The sequence below is a fragment of the Phyllostomus hastatus genome, unplaced genomic scaffold (genome assembly GCF_019186645.2).
Source record: "Phyllostomus hastatus isolate PE091 unplaced genomic scaffold, TTU_PhHast_1.1 phas_scaffold_78, whole genome shotgun sequence".
NCBI classification, from domain to species: domain Eukaryota; kingdom Metazoa; phylum Chordata; class Mammalia; order Chiroptera; family Phyllostomidae; genus Phyllostomus; species Phyllostomus hastatus.
Window position 1 is genome coordinate 13772883 of NW_025334041.1, and position 21527 is coordinate 13794409.

The 21527-nt window shown below is 44.2% G+C and overlaps 1 protein-coding gene across 9 annotated transcripts in view; it reads left to right on the forward strand.

Moving 5' to 3' along the window:
* Positions 1-21527, forward strand: part of OSBPL3 (oxysterol binding protein like 3) — a 157899-nt gene that overhangs the window by 72608 nt on the left and 63764 nt on the right. For all 9 annotated transcript variants that reach the window (XM_045827450.1, XM_045827448.1, XM_045827455.1 and 6 more), the window contains one exon: positions 10963-11203. In XM_045827450.1, the coding sequence (XP_045683406.1) occupies positions 11111-11203 (93 nt within the window). In that variant the 5' untranslated portion in view covers positions 10963-11110. The remainder of the gene's footprint in view (positions 1-10962; positions 11204-21527) is intronic.

The following is a 21527-nucleotide window of genomic DNA, read 5'->3' on the forward strand; positions in this document are numbered from 1 at the left end:
TTAGCAGGATAGGGTCTGTCTGGCCAACTCTGTCCTCATGTCTGCAGAGCTGTTTGAGAAACTTTGATGTGATGATTAAAGATGGGAGTGGGGACTGGAAACACGTGTATCTGGCATTCACCATCCCTGGTTAGAAGTAGGAGCTAAGCAGCGGCACAGTATTGTCTTTGAAAAAGAGCTTGGGAGTCCACTCCAGTCTGCTGTCAAACGTATGGAAGATGCCGCAGGAGTCTATGCCCAGGATGAAATATTAACCTTGGCAGTGGTTCTTAAAGGTGGGTTCTTAAAATCAGAGTCATGTGGAGAACTTGTAAAAAACAAGTTACTGAACTTCTGGTCATGACAGCAGAGTTGAAAACATGCTGTGTTTGCCTTCCCCCATGACCACATGAAAATTACATCTGAAGGACAGAACAGCCATCACTGAGAACTGCCTACAGTGTGGCTGAACAGAACTAAAACCAAGGACATAAAGAAGCTCCATCAAGACTGGTAGGAGGGGCAGAGATGCCGAATGGGCTGGCCCCATGCCCACATGTGGGGGTTAAACATTTGGAGGGATATCTTGGCTGCAGAGGTTCCCCCTGAGGAGTGAGGTGTCCCAGGCCCACGCCAGGTTTCACAGCCCAGGGATCCAGTGCCAGGAAGAGGAGTCCTCATGACTCTGGCTATGAAAACCAGTGAGGATTATGGTTGAGTCAGAAGAAGGTATTCCCAGGTGTTCCTCTTCAAGGGCTCATGCATGGACCTACTTGCTGAGGGACTCACTTGCTCTGAGCTGTGACACTGGAGCAGCAGCTTGAAAACCTCCAGAGACATATGGGGAAGAACTGAATTGTTAGGCTTCAGGCAAGGGCTGTTTTTCTCCTAGATGTACATGCTGGCAGAGGCCACTATTTCTTTGTTGAGCCCTCCCCTCTGCAGGTAGAGGCAAGTGCCATATCTGAGTCTTCATCACCCTGGCTCGCACTGTTCACCCCATCCTGGTGATCGCCTGAGACTCTGTCCCACCCAACTTGTGGGTCCACCCAAGCCATTTTCAATGGATTTTCCATTAAAAAAAAATAGCCTGTCTTGGCTTAAGCTTCAGACTTTCCTAAAATCTCTCAAAAGATCACAAACCCCAAATAAGCAGCATTTGACTTTGGTGTGCTCCATACCTCTTGCTAAGTGGCCCTAAACTTGACACTAGTGGCTGCCAGTCTTGGTTTGCATCTTAGTCTCTCTCAGGTACCTCTAAGCCCAGCACAAGTAGCAACCATCAGCAGTTCACTCTCATACCAGTTCAACTCATACCAGGTGGCCCTGAGCAGAGAAAAGGCAACAGCTGACTTGGCCTGCATCAGACCCTTACCAAGAGGCCCCAGAATCAACACACCCAGGAAACAGCTTCAGACCACACTAGAGCACCACCCAATCACCTCCACAAATAATACACCACAGGGCAGGTTCAGTAGGCATCAGAACCCTGCTAAAGTGAATCCTGCTCTATAAAGTCAGCCCCTGTATAACAGGTCTTTCACTGTAGTCACAGCCAGTCCCCACAACCAAGTAGCCTGAGGAGTAGTCAGTTACTCCCATTGATGTGCTAACAGCAGTTAAGGATCAGTTACAACAGGAGGGCGCACACACACACACACACACACGGAACACTTCTGGAACACCTGGCTCAGGTAACCAGGAAAACTGAATCAGTGAGCTCCACAGGATACCTACTACATAAAGCCACTCTTCCAAGGCTGGACACATAGCACCTCTTCCTAATACACAGAAACAAACATAAGGAGGCAGCCAAAATGAAGAGATGAAAAAACAGGTTCCAAATGAAAGAACAGGACCAAACTCCAGAAAAAGAACTAAACGAAATGGGGACAAGCAGTCTGGACTCAGAGTTCAAGACACTGGTTATAAGGCTGCTCAATGAACTCAATGAAAACTTGAACAAAGAGACAGGAAACATAAAGGAGATAAAACAAAAAACATAGAAAAGAACCAGTCAGAAATGAAGAATATAACACATAACCTGAAGCATACATTAGAGGGAATCAACAGTGGAATCAATGGAGCAGAGGATCAAATCAGAGATTTGGAAGGTAAGATAGGAGAAAACACTCAGAACAGTAAAAATACAAAAGAATCCAAAAAATGAGGATAGTGTAAGGGGCCTTTGGAACAATATCAAGCATAATAACATCCACATCATAGGAGAACTAGAAGTAGAAGAGAAAGAGCAAGGAATTGAAAACCTATTTGAAGAAATAATGACTGAAAATTTCCCTAACCTGGTGAAGAAAATAGACATGCAAGTCCGGGAAGTGCAGAGTCCAAAACAAGATGAATTAAAAGAAGCCTACAACAAGACGTATTGTAATTAAAATGCCAAGCATTAAAGACAAAGAGAAAATCTTAAAAGCAGCAAGAGAAAAGCAGTTAGTTACCTACAAGGGCACTTTCATAAGACCGTCAGCTGATTTCTCAACAGAAACATGTCAGGTTAGAAGGGATTGGCAAGTAATACTGAAAGTGATGAAAAACAAAGACCTACAACCAAGATTACTCTACCCGGCCAGGCTATCATTTAGAATTGAAGGACAGATAAAGACCTTCCCAGACAAAAAAATCTAAAGGAGTTTATCACTACCAAACTGATATTACAAAGAATGTTAAAGGGACTTATTTAGGAAGAAGTAGAAAAAAAGATAAAAAATATGAATAATAAAACGACAACAACTACATACCTCTCAATAATTACTTTAAACGTAAATTGATTAAATACTCCAGTTAAAAGACATTCAGTTGCTGAGTGGATAAGAAAGGAAGGCCCATATATGTACTGCTTACATAAAACCCATGTCAGATCAAAAGACATACAGACTGAAAGTAAAGTAATGGGAAAAGATATTTCATGAAAATGGAAATAAAAAAAAAGCTGGGTAGCAATACTTATATCAGACAAAATAGTCTTTAAAACAAAGGTTATAATGAGACAAAGACAGACCTAGCAATTCCACTTCTAGATATTTATCTAAAAAAGTCCAAAACAAATTCTAGAAGACATATGCATTCCTGTGTACATGCAGCATTCTTTACAATAGCCAAGGTATATTCATTGATAGGCAAATGAATGAAGAAGAGTTGGTACATATATACAATAGACTGTTACCAATAAAAAGAATGAAATTTTGCCATCTGCAATAGCAAGGGTGGACCTAGAGGGTATTATGCTAAGCAAAATAAGTCAGACAGACAAATAGAAATACCTTATGATTTCGCTTATATGTGGAATCTGAAAAAACAAACAAACAAACAAAACAAAACCCAAAAATGAACAGACAAAACAGAAACAAACTCATAGATAACATACAAGATTTTGATGGTTGCCAGATTGGTTGAGGGTTTAGGGGGATGAGGAAAAGGGGAGGGGATTAAGATGTACAAATTGTCAGTTTTAAAGAGCAGTCATAAGGATGTAAAGTTCACCATAGGGAATATAGTTAATATTATAATGTCTATGGTGTCAGATGGGTAGAAGACTTAATGGGATAATCACTTCATAAGTTATATAAAAATTTAATCATCATGTTGCACACCTGAAACTAATAAAATATTGCATGTCAACAGCAACTGAAAAGTAAAAATTATTTTAAGAATTAACAAGTGAATACATTTCTATAATTTATAATTTTTGTTTACATACTCCTTAATCATCTCATGACAAAGTTTCTGTAGTGCTATCTATAGGAAAAAATTGAAAGGTAAATTAGTGGTGCGTCTCTTGTGAATAAAACTAATCAACTAAAAAAAAAAAGCAGGTTGTCAGGCCCTACCCTCAGCTCTTGACGTCACAGATTTGTAGCCTGGGAACTGACATTTCTGACGAGTTCCCAGTGGCTGCCGCTGCTGCTGGTCTGAAGACCGCTTTTTGAAAGTCACAGGACTAGGATAATAAACTGGGGTTTTGGCTTCCTACCCTGTCTGCTATGTCACAAATACACAAGTGGAAGAATGAGTTCAGGGTGGATAAGAACAGTTGAAAACTATTGGCTATGTCAGAGGGTCTCAAACTCTAATATGCACAAAAATCACTTGGGAGATGTGTTAAATATGCACATTATCAGGCCCATCCCTAGATATTCGGATTCAGTTTATCTAAAGTGGAGTTTCCAAGATCTGCATTTTAATCAAGGGTCCAGGAGACTTTGAGGAAGGTGAACCTAGATACTTTGAGAAGTCGGACATGATTGCACAGTTATGGGGGATTTACAGTGGGTCAGCACGTCTGGGCCAGAGATGCCAGCTAATGAGCAAACATCCATGAGCGATGGAGAGGATCTCAGTGCCCTGGGTGCGCTTCTCTTAGTGAGTCTCCCAGGGTGACCTCCTTGAGTGAGGACAGAATTCACATACCCACGCCATCCATGGATGCTGTGACGAAGAACAAGTGGGCCAAGTACATGGAATGACAGTTGGTCCCTGAAAATATCTTGACAGACTGGAATAACAGGCCATCATGATTAATAATGATACTACTACTAATAATAATAATAAGAAGAAGAATAACAAAGTTACACCCTGAATTTCAGTAAAAGGAAGTCAAGGATGCCCCTTCAGAAAGAAGAAAACCTAGCTTCTCCACAATTGCTCCAATATCCGAGCCCCAGAGAACAGGGAGCACAGTTAGTGGTCGCAGTGTGTACAGGGCAAGAGAGGCAATTGCCACCTTCCAACCAGCACTGCCAGACCACACTGGAGCTTGTCTTCTGGTCTGGGCACCATTTTCAGGGAGGCACAGATGGATGGAAGTGTAATCAGAGTTGGACATCTGTGACCATGAGGGCTCTGGATCTGTGTCACATGAGAAACGGCTGACAGAAATGTGGCCCTTTGCTCTGGAGAAGAAACAGTCTGATGGGAGGGAGGTGGGGATGGTGGGGAGAAAGGTGACTCTTTTTCTCTGTTGTGATAGAGGGTAGATCTAGAACCGATGTACGGAAATTAGAGTGAGACAGATTTCAACTGTAAATGAAAAACCATCTGGAATTCTTTTTTTAACAACATTAAATCTCTGTTCTGGGAAATGGTCAAACATTGATGATCTGGCAGCAATACAGAAAGAATTCTTGCTTTGAGTAAGAAGCTGGGCTAGAATTCACACTTAGGTTCCAAGATTCTGGGCGATGATTGACAAGTATTTTCGTGCTTTTCCTTCTATTTACTCAACAGTGGTAAATAAATGGTTTGAGCCACTGTCAGACTTTTTGTCTCATGGAAACTGACATGCTGCCAGCCTGTGTCCGTGTGCATTTCCGTTGCCATGTCGGGCTCTGAGCAGTAACAGATTCTCCCCTAAGAAGTGGATTGCCAAGGGCATGAAACACCTTCTTCATGGATGGTGAGGGGTGGGAATGGCTGTTCTGTTTCAACAGGAGAGAGGAAGCATTTGAATCTTTAGTCGTCTTGACCCCAGCCTTCCCGGAAGACAGAGGGTCTTTGGAGGGATGCTTTGCCCATAGAGAAGTGGGGGGTGGAGGTGTCTTTGACTCTGAGTCTCAGTCCTCATCCCGCAGGGACAGCCAGGGAGCGTCCCTGCCTTGGTCAGCGGTCCAGGTCCTTGCGGCAAGTCAGCCGCATCCCACACATTGGCCCAGGATCGGCCCTGGAGGGCACTGTGATTGGAACCCTCTTCCTGGAGCCCCTGCTCGTCTGCAGAACTCACCACCACATAACCAAAGCCCTGCTTGTGGTCATGGAGCGTTCTAGAAGTCAAGACCGGAAGTGCCACTTATTTTTAAAAAGCTCCATGTCTAGGAGTAGAACAATTTTCTTTTACCAAAGATCAGAAGTGGATATTCCATTATACATTTGTTGGTGTTAATTCAGGACATGGTTTATCTATATGCTGTCTGGGCTTCATGTGAATTGTTTGCAAGGATGGAATCCAAACCGGTGGTTCTCAAACAGAACATGACCATGTGTGTGAGTGTCAGCCCTTCGGCCTAAGGGGAGAATAAGGAGCTGTGTTATATGCCCGTGTTTCAAATCGGCCAGCTAATGTTAGGCTGCTTTTTTGGACAGCCAATGGTGATGAATAATGTGGCTTGTACACTTCAGCATTTCTGTCTGCCTCCCAAGCACGTATGCTATTTGGGTGATTTAAAAATCTGTTCGCACTTGTGCTATGGATTTTGGGAAATGTTACTATGTTGAAAGACAAAAGTGTTTTAGAATTCCACAGAGTCCTTATATAGCTGTGGCTGCAAGGGCGGGTAGGAGCTGGTCTCAGCACGGCCACCCCTCTCAGGAAACCGGGAGAGGAATAAATGGAACTAACATCTGTTCGGGGGTCTGTCCTATTCAGGCCAGGCAGCTGATCCTCATTTCCTCCTTTCCTCCTCACAGTTCCTCATTTCCGGGATTAAAAACCCGCAGGTCAGAGAGGTTAATACATTTGTCAAGATGCACAGGGTTTATAATGAGGGAGCACCGGTTCAAACTTAGGTCTGGCTCCTCTCGAGGCACGTATGTGATGCATACATCTCCTTTCTAGCATTTTCCAAACTCTGTATTCTTTCCTAAGTGAAAGTGTCCCAAATAAGTCTTGAAATCGGTCTTTGTTACCAGAAATGCTTGGCAGTGCCTTGGTCATCTATTCTTGGCCATTCTTGGTAGAAATCAGAGCTCTCTTCTCCCTAATGGAAGCCCCATGTGTTTGCATGTCTTACGCCCATTGGACTTTTAGCCGGAACTCCCTTTTCACCTGGGCTTCACCCATCAGCTTCCCAGGCTGGGTGGCGATGGTGACAGAGGACCCAGCTCACCCCAGAGGCCCAAGCAGGGCCTTTTTGATTTGACGTAAATGCATCGGGCTTTACACACCTGTGGGGTTTGGCTACCAGGTGGTCTGTTGAAATGAAAGCAGGTTCCGGACTGGACTCTGTCCCACATCAGACACTTGGGTTAGGCAGGAGGCACAAGAGCGGCCACACAGCCTATTCCTGGAAGCTTGGGCATGTCCCAGCTCTGTCCTGGGGCATGGGGACAAGCACCGGCAGGAGAAGGTTACCCTGGACAGGTACTGCATCGTTCAGCAGAGGGATTGGCCCCCACCAGTTGGATCAGGGGCCAGGGGATGGAGAACCTTCTGGGGTGGCTGCGCATGCTCCATTCCTTCATCTGGGTGGTGGCGATGGCAGCATTTGCAAAGGTAAAATTTCACAGAGCTGTCTGTGCCCTTAGGATTTGTTCACTTTACCGTGTGCTACTTATGTCTCAGTAAAAAATAAAGGGGGGAATGAATGATTGTCCATAAGTTGTTCACAGTCAATGAGCAGGGGAGCTGCTATGTTGTGTTCAAACCCCTGGAGTTAGAGGTTTCCCATGGAAGGGCCGAGGGGAGGGTACAATCACTCGAAGGTTTTCATTCGAGCCCCCCTCATCCTCTCAAACAACCCCAGCTGGTGGCCCGGCCCCTAGACATGATCCGTCTCCCCGAAGCGCTTTCCTTCACCCTTTTGCTGGGTCGGTGGGTGATGTCAGCTACAGGGAGCAGAAGACACGAGGCTTCTGTCTGACTTCCTGGTCGAGGTCCTCTGCTTCGGGACTCCCATCGAGCCTCACCCATCTGGTCACCCCCCAGGCCAGCCCTCAGGGTTCTCTAGGTTGGAAGCAGTGGCCACCTCTTCCCAGTAACCACCATGCCCCCAGGGCCACCGTGGCCTTCATTCTCTATGCTGCCCTGCTTTAAGCAAATTCTTTCCCCTCCGAATTTGACTTCTTTTGTGCTTTAAGCTGCTCTTGGTCATTTTAATAGAATTTCTGATGAGGCTAGGCAGGCAGGTTCCGGGGGATGGATGAAACAGATCTATTTTCCTGGGCAAAAATTCCAGATGCACCTGATGGGTGTGGGGGTGGGGCTCTGCATTCCCACCCTTTCTTTTCCCCAAGGGGGAGAGAGAAGTAGGTGTGGCCACTGACAGTGGTTTTTGCAGAAGTCTTAACATTAATTACCAGTTGAAAGGAGTCGGGCCTGTGGCCTGCTCACAGCCCTGGCCTTGGCAGCTGGCACCTGCGAAGGGAAGTTTGGTGGAGTTAAAAGATAAGGAGATGACCCCATTCATCGGTTGTCCTGACCACAGGGTAATGGTGCTTCTGATTTTTCAGTTTCAGAGTTCCCGTGACTGCATTTCATTGCCCAAGGGTTCTTTTCTTTTTCTTCTTCCCATGTCGTGTACTACCTCATCCCATACGTACTGTTAGAATCTCAGCCTTGAGAAACAATAACAGAAGCTTTTTGGTGGCATCCCTAAGTCACTATGGAATCAGGTGTCATAGCAATGGCTGCCCCCTCCCCCTCACATTTCACCATTTTTTAAATCTTAAGCAGCAACAGCCAATGCTGTTGTTAAATGAACCATTAATATATCTTCACAGCCTCTATTGGCAGTTGTTAACTAGACTGCATTTGCTTCTAACTTCAGGTACAATTAGTCATTCCCCAAAGTAAGGCTAAGTTTGTGAAGAGGCTGGTCCAGTGTTGGATCCAATGCATAATGCATACAGAGATTTGGGGGGTTTCTAAGGAAGCAACATGGGAATTGAGTTCTATAACTACAGGCACCTTAATTTTGTTTTCTGAGATTTTATTTCCCTTCATTGTCTTGGTTTTAATTTATGGCTTTAGTATATTTATTTATTTGTTTGTTTGTTTGTTTTTTAAGAATGAAGTTTTAGTGAAAGGCAGAGGAGATTTAAGTACTTAATAATTAACCAAAAGTTTGATACAATGATGCAGGCTCCAACCAGCGGTGTCTGCAGTGTTGTGGATGTGATGAACAAATTCACACGGACTGCAGAAGTCCTGTGGAGAAAAAGGGACAGCACGGCCACTCTCTGAGTGAGAGAGCACCCCGAATCTTGCTTGGACAGGCTTTTATTGCTTTTCTGGGAGCATTACCTCAAGGAAGATCTTTATTCACCGTTGTCAGGCAGTAATGATCAAACAATAGATAACATTCAAAGGACTATGAGGGCTTATTCTGAGTCAGGGTCAGATGGCTAAAGGGCCATAAAACTTTGGGAAACAAACTCATTTCATACTTGGACACTTATCAGAAAATTGAGGACATTCTTAGCAAAGCAGTTTTCACAGGATTTTATGCATTCTTTCTTAGACCTGATCACCCCACGCAACCACCCATTCTAGCACAGGGCTGCACCCCCAGGAAGCATTGTTTCAGCCTTAAGTTAGGCAGAGGAAGTAAGGCAACCAAGAGATTAGGAGACTTCTTGCAGACAGAATGAGGACTCAGGCTATGTCAAAGCCAAGGGGTGAGGGTCCATCACCTCCTTTTTCTATAGCCCCCGAAGTCCTTCTCTGAGGGCCCCATTGTGACTGTGCCTGTCTTAGGTTGTCTCTTCCTTGAGGAATCTTACCTGTCATTGGCTAACTGGTGATCTGCCCAGGGCCAAGCAGGGTGAAGTAGAAGAGGGCAGAGGTGGCACCCCTACCAGGAAGATAAGCTTTGTCTGGTAAGACAAAGCTTAAGATAAGATTCAGTAAAACAAATCTCCTATCCCCCTCCTCCCAAAACAAAGATTTTTAAAAGTTGCTGTTAAGTACACATGACATAAAATTCACCTTTAAACCATTTTAAGTATGTAATTCAGTGACATTTAGTATATCCATAATGTTTTGCAACTCTCATTCTTACCTAGACCCAGAACTAATCACCCTAAAAGGAAAACCCACAACCATTAACTAGTCATATCCCACTCCCCAGCTTCCCCAGTCCCTGGCAACCACTAGTTGGCCTCCTGCCTCTATGGATTTGACCACTCTGGGTAGTTTATATAAACAGAAGCAGATGATAGGTGGTCTTTTGTGTTTGACTCCTTTCACTTACTGTAACATTTTCAAGGTTCATGTTATAGCATGTACCAGTACTTCATTATTTTTAGTTCCTGAATAACATTGCATTGCATGGTATACTCTCTGTGCATTCTCTTAGTCCCTTTGGACCGCTGTAACAAAATCCCACAGGCTAGGTGACTTATAAGCAGCAGAAATATATTTCTCATAGCTCTGGAGGCTGGAAGTTCAAGATAAGGGTGCCAGCATGGTCAGAGGGCCGCCTTCAGGTAGCAGACTTACTGGTGTATCCTCTCATGGTGGAAGGGTTAGGGAGTTCTGCATGGTTTCTTTTATAAGGGCATTAATCCCATTCATGAGGGCATTGCCCTCAGTACCTGAGCACCTCCCAAAAGCTCCACCTCCTAACACCATCACTTAGGGCATATGAATTGGGGGTGGGGGGTACGCACATTTAGACCATAGCATATACCATATGTAGTCTAGCCATTCATTAGTTGAGGTATGTTTGGGTCATTTCTCCCTTTGGCTATTGTGAATAGCATTGGCATGAATATTCCTGCACAAATTTTTGTTTGTTTTCTATTCTTTTGGGTCTCTTCCTACTAGTGAAATCATTGGATCATATGATGTCTATATTTAATTTAAAAAAAAAAACAACCAAACTGTTTTCAACTATGGTTGCTCATTTTACATCCTCCACAGTAATGCCTGAGGGTTCCAATTTCTTTTAAAACTTGTTATTTTCTGTTGCTTTTTAAAAACATTTTTGTTATAACTATCATAGTGGGTATGAAGTGGTATCTCATTGTGGTTTGGGTGGTTTTTAATACTACTGATTTTGTATGTTTCTGGACTCAAACTTTTTTACTACACACTGTTCTTATGCAAAGCTACATAAAAAATCACATACACATAATTTCCAGGAAGAGGAAGGTGTGAAAGCACCTTTGCCTTCACAGTCCTTGGTGTCACTAAGCCTCGTGGCTCTGTAATCTGTCCTGTGGGTAAGCTACTTGCAGACAGTCAGTGGCCAATTATAAATGATGCCTCATGCCTCTGACCTTCTCTCTCATTTTTTTCTTTGATTTTAGGGATTTCCTCTGGATCATCCAAAATGCTTTTAACACATATTGGATAAGAGCTGAGCCACCTGCCTGTTGGGAATTTCCATACTCTCTGCTCCACTGTCTTCTGATGGCATTTTGACTGCGTCAAGGCCACGCGACCCACCTGCTCATCATGAGTGATGAGAAGAACCTCGGAGTGTCTCAGAAATTGGTCTCCCCGTCAAGGAGCCCAAGTACCTGCTCCTCCAAGCAGGGAAGTCGGCAGGTAAAGTTTTAACTAATGCCACTTTTAATATGCAAATTTAAGTCAGGAAGTTTGCAGATTAAAGTGTGTATATTTACTTGGGAACGCCTACTTCTCAGTTTAAGATCATTTGCTTCCAGTCATATCCTAATTACATGAGACAAGTACATTTTAGATGATTTTAATAATGCAGCTTCAGTGCCTACCAGATGGAAAGAACTGTATTTGGCTCTTTGCATTATTTTACTCAATCCTTGCAAGTGTCCTCCAACACAGATATTAATATCCCCATTTCCTCCATGAGGAAGCTGAGTCAGACCCCTGAGTTACTTTCTTAAGGACAAATAGCTAGTAAGCGGCAAAGCAAGCAACCCAACCTCAGTCTGTTGACTCCAGAGCCCACACTGTCATTTATACCCTACAGACCAAACCAAAAAAACAATTGCTTCTGCAGTAATTATGATACCCCCATTCTCCCCTGCCTTCCCTTTACCAAACCTTTTATGACACCTTCCAACCACAGGCTGCCCTGACAGCGACCTGGAGTCCCACCTGCTCTCTTCCTCAACATATGAAGAAGCGGTCAAAAGTAGGAAGAGTAAAAAAGCGAGTCAAAGGACTAAATAATTAACTCCTAAATAACAGTTAGCTAATTATGTGAGGATTTTGTTTTGTTTTGTTTTGGTTTTGGTTTCCTTTCTAATAAATCCTTATGGGCAGAATTTGCTGGTGTGAGATCAGTGGCAGAAAATGCACATTAATCATTACAACTCTCCCACCTTCAGTTAGGGAGAGAGAGAGAGTGGCAGTCCCAAAGCCCTGGGTTTACCACCAAGGCAGCCTCTGAGCCTCTTCGCTGTCTGCTGGCTCTGTTGGCTTTGCTGATGCTCCATGGGAAGCACGGGCCTAAGAATTGGCCTAGAGGTCTTGGCTGCAGATTTGGAAGCAACAATTTGGCAACCTCCCACCGCACGCATGTCCACATATCTAGAACACATGATCACGGGTCTCTCCATTCCAACGCTGCTGGGGACGGGGAGCCTGCCACCTCACAATACTGCCCCATGTCATTAGAATCCATGATTCTAGCCAAATTAGATTTTTCTATAGGCCTGACATTTGAGGAGTCCTCCAAGATCTCTCCTGAGGGGGTTAAGAAGAATAATTTTTTTTCAGCACAGTCATTACTTTCTGCTGGGATTTAAACCATGACTAAAAATAGTCCTTGGCTGACGCATCATGGCTCCCTGGGACTTCCATTTTCACGAGGGTAGCTATGCCTGCTCCCTTTGTCAGCTTTCCAGCGGGTATTTCTCTCCCTAAGCCAAATTTCTGGTTGGGGTTAGAGCCAAATGAAGATTTTCCCCCTACACTTTGTACCTAGTGGCATCTATTGTTTACCCTCCTTGGATGAAGGGGCAGAACATGATTTATTTAAGCCAGAGCTTGTAACACCATGGGAATTGGAGCAGTCCAGTGAAACCCTAGGACTGAACACCACAGAAACGTTTTTGGCGGGGTGGTGTGTTATTTGAAATTGATTTGGTTTTCGTAGAGCTTTTTCTGAGGTTATATCCTAAAGGATAAAAGAATTGTGTTTGATGCCTCAACTTTTTCTGACTTAGAATGGTTGGTCTCTCACCTGTTCATCAGATGGCCGTCTTTTCTATTTAGAATCTCCCACTTTAATGTGCTCGTGGTGTTTCTTTATAAACAGAAAGATGCATTTTCCCTCTGTGGCATGGGTGTAAATGTTTTCCTCTCTTTCTCCCACCCCCACCCCCCGGGCCAGCACCTGTCTATTGGTCGTAGCTGCTAGGAGCACTGTGTTGAAAAGGATTCTGCAGTTGGGTCTGGGCGCAGTGGGAAAGTACCATGTTTTTAGCTGTGGCTCATGGGCACAGGCAGGGTGAGTGGCAGCACAGGTACCACATTTGTCACCCCTTCGTGACATTAGAGGATTGGCATCAGGAGATCTCTGCCACAGTCTCTGTATTCTGCTATTGGAGACACGTCAGGCGAGTGACATCAGCCTCAGTTTTCCATCCATAAGATGGCCTTGTTTCCAGACCCCCCGACCCCCTGCAAAGAAATAGTTTGCTTTGAAGTAGACCATCCTGTACATCCAGGGCCTTTACCGGACAGGAGCCTGTGCTCCTTGCAGGAAATCCCCGACGAGAGGCGGACAACTTACACAGAGAATAGGTTGTTGGTCCCTGCTGACTGTCTTAATCGTACCCTGCTATTTGTAGTGTTCTGGGTTGATCTTTGCTTCAGCATTCTTCCCCATCCCAGACTCTGGCCCAACTGTCCCTTTAGCTAGACTGATCCACATGAAATTGTTCTGCCCTCTTGAGTTTTGTGATTTTCTTGAGCAGAGTCTTCATGTATTGCTTTAACCCTTTAAAGATGACTTTTTTATAAAAATAGTATCTGCTCACTGTAGGCCATTTCCCAGGTACATGTCTTCTATGTGAACTGCATACCTTAGTTAATTTACTTTTAAATGGCTGCTGACAGGTCAAGTTAAAGGAAGCCCGAGAATGACTGTTGGTTGTGGAGGTCATCTGTGACATCGTCGAGTGGTTTCCTTTGAGTGGGGGGCATAAAGGGCTGGTTAGGGGCTATTCACGAGGGACTAGGAACAGAGGGAGAGGTTCCCCAAGTCCTACCAGACCCCCAGGCAGGGTCTGTGAGGAGCCTTCGTGGATGTTCTCTTTGGGAACCTTGAACTTGGCTAATGCCATGCTTAACACTGCCTTCTCCCTCTACGTGAAAAATTCTTAGATTTATTCATTGATGGAAAGGGTATATGGTTCTTTGAGTCCCAGGTCTTATTTATATATCTTTTTGGTGTTCACAGCACGTGGCAGATGCAAATTAGTGGACTGAGTGTACTCAGTGCCAGCAGCAAGCACCACCACCCCGCCACGCCCCGTCAGGGCAGGTTAGAACGGAGGGCCGGGTGTGCATGTGGCATGGGGACTCAGAGATTCCTCAGCTCGCTCACTCGTGACAATTGCGAGGACCTTAAATAATGAACAAAGGCCTCACTATCGAGTTTCTTCTGCCATGCGATGATGTAATCCCAAATGCCTTGTATTCCTGTGGCCTCTGAATGCGCTTCTCCACTGGAAACTATGGAACAGGAGCACAGACTGTCTCTGTTGACACTGACCTGTGCTCACACTGGCTCTGCAGCCTGCTGGCTGACTTGGCCAGGTTATATAAAACCTCCGAGTCTCCATGTTTCAGCTGTGAAATTTGGATAATTGCGCTTCCCTTTGAGAACTAAATGAAATAATAAATACAAAGTACCTGGACTAGCAGATGGTAGATGTTTGGTAAGTGTGGATTAAATTAATGAATGAAGAAGTCTTTGGTTGCTAGGTAGAAAATTACCGCTCACAAAGCTCTGTAGACCCGTGAAACATGCTGAGAGGTATCTGAGTGGGAGAGGCAACGGCTCTTTCAAAACATGTACAATACGAATAATTGCACTTTCCCGTTGTGTTTTCCCCACCGCCCTGTTCCGTTTCTCTCCTAGAACTCTCAAAGTAACACATTTCAGAAGCCAGACTGAGCTGACGATGAATGAGTAGGTTGTATCTTTATTGAAAGAGTATTATGTGCCCTAAACTTCTATTTCTTCAACCACTGTCTATCGAGAAGCTATTATTAAAGACTGGGCAGGGAGATTTGTAGCTACGAAGGTCAGGACAGCTGAGCAGACTGCTACAAACATGAGGTCGACTCCAATTGGGAAAACTTTGAATTGGAAAGAGGGCACGACCTCCATCTGTTTTTCTTGTTTTCTCTATGTTGCTAGCATTTGCTATATAGGTCAGAAATCAGAAAGAGAATCCTGCTAAAATAATTGGTAATGCCTTGGCTCATGATCACAAGAGATTTGACATGGAAAGATATATTGCCAGATAGGTCTCATACAGTCATGCAGTTTGTTCTTGTCACCCTTTTGTCCCTGGGCTAATCTAAGGTGGCCTTTGAGCCTCCCAGGGTCATCAGTGAGAGTTTATTTCTGCTGGCTATTAGGTGCCGCAGCACTGCAGGCAGCCCAGGCTGGCTGGGCTGGGTGCCAGAACCCATAAAACACAGGAATTGAATGAGAGAGAACTTGCCAAGAAGAAAAATGTGAATTCAAGCTATCATGCTCAGGTGTTTATAAGTTTAGTTATCTGGGTATTGAAAATACTTAGTCCTGTTTATTTCTTTGAATTTATTGAGTCTTCAGAGACATGCAGATTTACCAGCTGCCTTTTGTAAGTATGGGCTTCATAAACACCACGAGAAAGACCAGTCAAGGAGGAAGGACTTGGGAATGTCATAGTTTATCACGTTGTTCTTTGATAGGCACAGAAGATGAAAGGCAATGACTATGAACTTGCTGGGGAGCCAGCAAGGGCTTGAGTTTAAATCTCGGGTTGTTTATAAGCTGTTTGACCTTGGGCAAGTTACTTAAGCCCTTTGTGCCTTGGTTTCTTATATGGTTGTGCAAATTGCTTAGCTAGAAGACAGCCTGCGCGTGGAGAGTGCTATATAAAGTGATGGACACATGAACCATTCACCTTCCCTAAGTAGAGTTCCAGGAGCCCTCAAGCAGTTCCTTAGGGTGATTGTCCCCTGCCTCGTCCTGTCAGCTGCACGGGGACGTGCCACGGTGCAGAGCCAGTGACTTGGCTTCTGTCTGGATGCCTCTGGGAGGAAAAGTCAGCAAGGGACCCTAGACATGAACACGTTTCTGGTGGCATCTTTACAGCTCATAATATTCTTTCCTATGATACTTTGGAGTCTCAGAACAATCCAGGGAGGTCTGTACTATTTTCTGCAAAGAAAATATGGTCCAGAGATACACTGCCTTGTGCAGAGTTACCCAGCTAACAAGTGATAGGGAATCAGGCAACCATCTATTTGGAGAACACTGGATTGCTTAGATGCCACAAAGCTTCTTTAGAAGTTCGTTCAAGTTCCATGTGCCTTATGCACAAATGATCACTGTTTAAACAAACCCAACAAAAGCCAGCGCCTCTATGAATGCAGGGACAGGAATAACATGGGAGAGAGAAGCAGCCTTAAGGATCCCTGGGGTCTGATTGCCTGTAGCTGTTTTTTCTGCTGGGAACAACAGAGAAAAACAATTAACTATATATTTCTGACTCAGTTTTCCAGATTCTGCCTTTCTGAACCTTTACTGTCTACCTTTTAATCGCATCTCTGGTTGTGACAGTATACTTTGGAAGTAGGAAGGGCAAAGATACAAGACTCAGTTCTCAATGTATTTCTATTCTGAGTAAATCCTGCAAAGAAAAACCAAACATTTGCTATAGGAAGAGGTTGAACTCCAGCTAAGATGACATATTTGGGTTGTCAGGGTATCTCTGCTACTCTCCATGTCCACAAATGATAGACTGTCAGCTGCGTTTCCCACCAAAGAGCCGGAGCAACTGAACCTTGAGAACACTTCGGGGAGTTGCCGAGCTGTCGATACTGTTCTGCAGTTCCAGAATAATGAGCACAGCACGTGCATATTGGTGGGTTTTAGAGACACTACCTAGACAGGAACTGTATGGGCTGCCTTAAAAAATAAATGTATTTGTTCGGGGTTGGCATGGGCCATCGAGCAGGGGACAGAAAGAGAACCCTGGCCCAAATGCTTTTATTGAGAGCACAGCTTACTAGTGGTGCAGTTACTGGAATTTTCTCTGGAAGCTATAATGCAAATGTGAACTAAGCTGGCTCAACAGTTCTGTCCTAGGGAGGGGAAAGTCTAAATTTACTTCAGTGTCATGATGATAGTAAAATACTAAAGGCCATGGAATGACAATGTGAGGAGTAGGAAAGAGGCAAAACAGAAGGCTTCCCTAGGACAATCTGACATCTCTCTGAGGTCCTCTGCCCTCTGGCCCCAGCATCGAGTCCGGCTGGTCTCCCTCTGCACCTGCACACAAACTGGCATCAACTAAAATCACCTCCTCTGTCCCCACTCCAGATGAGTCACATTCCTGGCATTCTCTGGCAAATGGTGTCCGCCTTCCACCCCAAAGATATGTCCACATCCTAATCTTTGGAACCTGTGAGTGTTAACTTGGTAAAAAAAAATGTCGTTGCAGATGTAATTAATTTAAGGATCCTGAGATAAGGAGGTCAGCTTGTCCGGGTCAGCCTTAAACATTAATGACCAGTGTTCTGATAACACACAGAGAAGATAGACATGGGAGAAAAGGTGAGAACATGGAGGCAGAGATTGGAATGATGTGGCTACAAGCCAAGGAATGTCAACAGCCACTACAAACCAGAAGAGGCAAGGAATGCTATCATGAACTAAATGTTTGTGTCCCCCACCCCCGGCCCCCGAATTCCTGAGTTGAAGCCTTAACCCTCAAGATGGTGGCAGTTAGAGGCAGGGCCTTCATGAATTTAAGATCAGGTGAGGTCATGAGGGTGGTGCCCTCAAGATGGGCTTAGTACCCTTGTAAGAGGAAAGACATCAGAGCTCATTCTCTCTCACGCTTGGAGGAGAGGCCATGTGAACACCCAGAGAGAAGATAGCTGTCCACAGGTCAGGACGTGGGTTCCTACCCCTCCCCGAATCTGTAACACCAGCACCTCGATCTTGGACGTCCCAGCCTTTACTCTGTGGGTTTTTGTTACAGCAGCCAAGACAAACACATTCTCCCTGGAGCCTCCAGAGCAAGCATGCCCTGTAACACCTTAACTATAGACTCTGGCCTCCGGAACTGTTAGAGAATAAATTTCTGTTGTTTTAAGCCACTGAGTTTGTGGTAATTTGTCAGAGCAGCCTCAGAGACCTTGCTTCTCCCTGTAGATCAATTTTTCTTCATATCCCAGCTCAAGTCCTTACCCTAAGGCAGATCTAGTCTGAGCCCTTCTGCAGTGAGTTTGTTTGAATCTCCCATTCTGTATTTACAAGTTTGCATGTTTGTGGTGTCTCTTTATTTTTAATGTATGTTGGAGGCCAGAATTTGGTTTTACATCTTTGTACCTCCAGTACTTGGTGCTAAGCCACACACCTTTGAGTAGACATTACTTTATTAAATAGAAGCTCAGTATGAACTCGAATAAAGCCCACTTAATACGAAAGTCACTCCTGGATCTGAACCTGTTGCTAGGTTCTCATTAGGAGAACCAGTACTTCTTGTATAATATTGTGAAAAAAAGTCACTGGTAACTTGGATGAAGGATAAGGAATTTTATCATGCTAAACTTCTGCCACCTATTGCTATGGCTGTTAAATCATGCATGCATTAATTAATCAGAATGTGTCTCTCCTTTGATTGCAAGTTTCAGTTAGCTCTGAAAAAATAGCTTGTGCATTCTCTAAGAGAGAACACCATTATCAGCGAATGCCATCCAGCAATGGGGGGGTTCTTGATGTGTTGTGAAGGCCCTGTAATTGGAGTGCAAAAGCATTCTATCTGAATACAGAGTCTGTGATTCTCTCCAGTGCTAAGGCACCAAAGTGCAGGGCTTTATGATATACCAAAGAAAAACATTTTTTTAAATTAGAAGGTAATAGAAAATATGGAAAGAGGGCTGAAAAGTATAAAACGAAGAGCAGAAGTCTCCCCCTGTCATGCCTCTGACCCAGGCCCACTCACAGAGGAGTCCACATTGGAGATTTTCTTTGTCACCACACGGTCCATGCCCAAGTACGATGAGTTAACCCAGGATCTCCTCCACAGCCCGTCTATCCCTCTGGAGAACAGAAGTTCTTGGGAAGGGGAGGGGAAAGGAGTCAGAAGACAGGGCCGTGGTCCTTAAAGGTCCTTCGCTCATTTTTGTGGCCCAACGCAAATCAGTTAGAGTCTGTAGCTCTAAAATGAAAGAGCAGGGTGGGCGACTGCTACTTTCTCTTTCAAACTCTGACATTTAAAAGAAAAAAAAAGGAAATACTGCTGTTTTCAACAACATGGATGGATCTCAAGAATATTACACTAAATAAAATAAGTCAGAAAAAGTTAAGAACCATATGATTTCACTTATATGTGGAATATAAAACTGAAAGCAACCAATGATCACACAAGACAAATAAACACAGACAACAGTGTCCTGATTACCAGGGGGAAAGGGGGTGGTGAAGGGGAAAGGGAGTCAAATACCTGGTGACAGAAGGAGACTTGACTTTGAATGGTAAACACCCAATGCAATACACAGATGACGTATATATAATAGAATTGTCTACTTGAAAACTATATAATTTTATTAACCAGTGTCACCCCAGTATTTTTAATAATAAATAAAAATAAAAAATTTCCATGACTCTATGAAGGAAAACAAATCATTACAGTATACCCAGGAGAAAAAAAAAAGACTCTTGCAGCCCTTGAGTGGACAAAATTGTCCCGTCGTCATCGTAGGCTGACCAGCGTGCACACGAAGTGCAGGAACGTCAAGGATGGACTTACTCTGCTTGGGGAGAAGGTGGTGCTGGGGGCAAGCACTGGGCCGGCAGCAGAGTGGGCAGCCTTGGGTGCACTCTAATGCACCCACCGGTGATCTCGTCCAGTGTGGTCGTTGAGCAGAGAGATTCTGGGGGTGGTCTTCCACCCAGAAAAGGATCCACCACTTAACAGTTTGTGATCTTGGGCAAACTATTTTGGAGCTTCATTTCTCTCAACTGTGAAAGTACCTTCATTATAGAATCGTTGCAAGGCACACAGAAGATATTCAAGAAATAGTATTACTATAATCACTACCACAATAGCAACCATTAAAACTCGACCACCACCCCCGTGGGCTGCATGGACAGAGCAGAATGGCATTATGGGTTGGTGTCTCCATCCATAACAGTCGCTACAGCTCCCAAGAGGCCCTTATTTACAGAGCACAGCATTACAGGGAGAAAAGTGCATAAAAAATGCTCTTCCTACTTTTAAAGGGCTTGCCTACAAACTAGGCAGATATTTAACAAATATTAATGACCCACAGATCTACCTGAAAATCCTAAAAGAGTTCCAATATAATTAGAGCCACAAATGCTAAGTGAGTGATCACAGGGTAGAAACAATCATTATATGTGCATTGAAGTTTTTTACTAATAGTATTTTCATTATAAATCCCTTTGTAGTCAACACATTTGGAAAGCAATTTTCTCTGTGGAAACCCAAGGTGGGGATGACCTCAGGTAGAGACACAGCTGACAGCTCACCTGGTTTTTTCCTCCTCATTGTCAGCATCAGCTGCTGCCAGTGACCTTCCCTTCTGGCACCCCCTGTGCTTTCTCAAGGGTTCATGCCGAAGACTGAGCACATATTCTCCCATTACCTAAGTAATTAAGGCACCAATGTTTTTTGGTCCATGACTACCCAAGTCATTAAGACAAAAGACTTGGGAGCCCGCATCGTGTGTCTGTTCGCTATCCCCGCCCCGGTGTGGGTCAGTGAGTTACATCTGTGTGTGAATGAGAGGAAGGAAGTGGCCGTTGGCTGTGATGACTGCTGCCGCCCTCATAGCCTTGAGAAGCAAAATTGGACTGGGTTCTCTCCCCCTCCCCCTCAGCCCTACTTTTTTCTTTAATCATCTCACTTAGAGCTTAACGTCGGAGACTGTGCTGAGGATACCAGACTGAAGCTCATGCTACTCTATTTTTTATTTGTTTTTTAGGAGACTTTACCAGCCACTGTTTTATTTTATTAAGTATGGTAAGAAAATTTAACATGAGATCTACCATCTTGATGAATTGTAAGTGCACGGTACAGTACTGTTCACTAGTGGCCCATGTTGTACAGCAGATCTCTAGGGCTTACTCATCTTGCATAACTGAGACTTTATATTCACTTAATGTGATAGGAGATTATGATACAAGAGTTGGAAGGGATCTCACAGCTCATTTATTCTGACCTCCTTCCTAGTCTAGGAATCCCCTTTGCAGGTACATCTGACAGAGCTTTCCAGGGACTAGAGACTTGCTCTTTTATTGGATAGCCACATCAGTTTTGTAATTTTACATAGCACTAATTATTAAATAATCAGACAATTCCTTCATTATGCAGACCTGAAATGCAGGACCTTCTAACTCCTATCCATTAGTTATAGTGTTGCCCTCAGAGTGTATTGAGTCAAATCCTGATTCTTTTTTTTTTTTTAAGAATTTATTTTATGTTTAGAGAGAAGGGAAGGGAGGGAGAAAGAAAGGGAGAGAAACATCAATGTGTGGCCACCCCCCGCCGCTGGAGGCCCAGCCTACAACCCAGGCTAGGCCCTGCCTACAACCCAGGCTAGGCTCTGACTAGGAATCAAACCGGTGACCCTTTGGTTTTTAGGCCAGCACTCAAGTCACTGAGCCATACCAGCCAGGGCTCAAATC